This window comes from Cryptosporidium andersoni (assembly GCF_001865355.1).
Source record: "Cryptosporidium andersoni isolate 30847 chromosome Unknown contig_88, whole genome shotgun sequence".
Taxonomy (NCBI): domain Eukaryota; phylum Apicomplexa; class Conoidasida; order Eucoccidiorida; family Cryptosporidiidae; genus Cryptosporidium; species Cryptosporidium andersoni.
This window is the reverse complement of record NW_027122808.1, coordinates 1-1,729: the sequence shown is the minus strand read 5'-3', so window position 1 is coordinate 1,729 and position 1,729 is coordinate 1. Positions and strand designations below refer to the sequence as shown.

The window sequence follows — 1,729 nt, the reverse complement described above, 5'->3', positions numbered from 1 at the left end:
ATCTTGATTCTCTTTATAAAGATTCCTTAAAAAAAGAAAAAATTTTAATAAAACAAAGAACACAACAACTTATTATTGATAGACGTAAAAAATTAAAGGAATATTTCAATAATGAAAAGGAACACATAAATGAACCTATTTCTACAGTATGTATTAGATTACCAGATGGGAGTAAATTTCAAAGAATTTTTTGTATAAATGATCCTGTATTTAAGATATATGAATGGGTAGAATCACTTGGAGCAGATGAAACTAAATTAATACCAAATAATTTCTCTTTAAGGATGTCTCATTCAACAAGTATTGAAGTAGATAAAACATATAATAATAAGGAGACAACATTAAAAGAATTAGGATTATATCCTAATGTTGTATTATTATTACATCTTCAAAGTGATGAGGATGATGAATAATTATATTTTATATTTTAGGATTAATTTGTAAATAATATATATGTATATGTATACATATATATATTATTATATCTACTTTATTTAATTTTTTATATAAAAGGAGAAAAAAATAAGTACATAATATTATTGAAATATTATATTTAATAGAGTTGATATTCTATTTTAAAATAATTTCTAATATTAAATAAAATTTAATAATTTTTTTGAATTCCCATCTTATTAAATTATATTAGTTAAAAGTAATATAAACATCTTATTACCCTAAGAAATAAATAATAAAAAGGCGCTAATATATTATTAATTTTTTACTTTTAGGTAGTTAGTAATTTAATAAAGCGGGAAATCAAAAAATTGTTAAATAAAATTTAATATTATAGGCGGTTATAATATTTAATACTATTGTAGACAACTAAATAATTAATGTAGACGAAATAAATAATATATGTAAGTAGTAGACGTGGAAATAATGGCGCATTAAAAATAAATAATAAGTTATCATTTGGTGCAAAGAAGACGGGAGGTTATAACGAAAAAAGAAATATTATATAATTTTGTTTTACCTTTTATTACTTTAGGATAAAATAGGAAAAAAAAATGCCACCAGTAGGTAAAGCAGATCCATCAGAAGTCAGATATTTGTATATTCGCCAATTAGGAGGAGAAGTGGGAGCAACATCTGTCTTAGCCCCAAAATTAGGTCCTTTAGGTATGTCACCAAAAAAGGTAGGTGATGATATTGCTAAAGGTACTATGGCATGGAAGGGTATGAAGGTTTGTGTTAAACTTACAGTTCAAAATCGTCAGGCTAAAATTGATGTAGTTCCAACTGCAACTTCCTTATTAATTAAAGAATTAAAAGAACCACCACGTGATAGGAAGAAAGTTAAAAATATTAAACATAGTGGGAATTTATCATTAGAACAGATTTATGCTGTTGCCCGTACAATGCAATTTAAATCAAGAGCTAAAGAATTCTCTGGTACTGTTAAGGAAATTCTTGGTACCTGTAGTGCAATTGGATGTACTGTTGAAGGTCAGAGACCTATTGATCTTCAGGAGAAAATTGATGCAGGTAAAATTGATGTACCAGCTTCATAAATTTATTATTGGATTTTATTAGAGAAATCCATAATAAAGGGAGATAATATTTTTAATGAAGAAATTAGACTACAGAGATATTTATTAGCAGCTTTCTATAATTTTATCTAAGCTATTAAAGTCTAGAAATGAAGTATTTCATTGTAATGATCATATCTAGGGATTTTTATGTAGGATCTAGGATAAGTACTCAGTGATTTATTTATTTATTTATTTAT

At 25.2% G+C, this 1,729-nt stretch overlaps 1 protein-coding gene and 1 further gene across 1 annotated transcript; both read left to right on the top strand.

Annotated features, from left to right (window-relative positions):
* Positions 1 to 21: 21 nt before the first annotated feature.
* On the top strand, positions 22 to 413 carry cand_038650 (UBX domain-containing protein; the record flags this gene model as incomplete).
* A 594-nt stretch (positions 414 to 1,007) lies between these two features.
* On the top strand, positions 1,008 to 1,511 carry cand_038640 (60s ribosomal protein L12; the record flags this gene model as incomplete). Its single annotated transcript, XM_067214086.1, has 1 exon — positions 1,008 to 1,511. The coding sequence occupies one exon, from the start codon at positions 1,008 to 1,010 to the stop codon at positions 1,509 to 1,511; it is 504 nt and encodes a 167-aa protein (XP_067069711.1).
* Between the last annotated feature and the right edge of the window lie 218 nt (positions 1,512 to 1,729).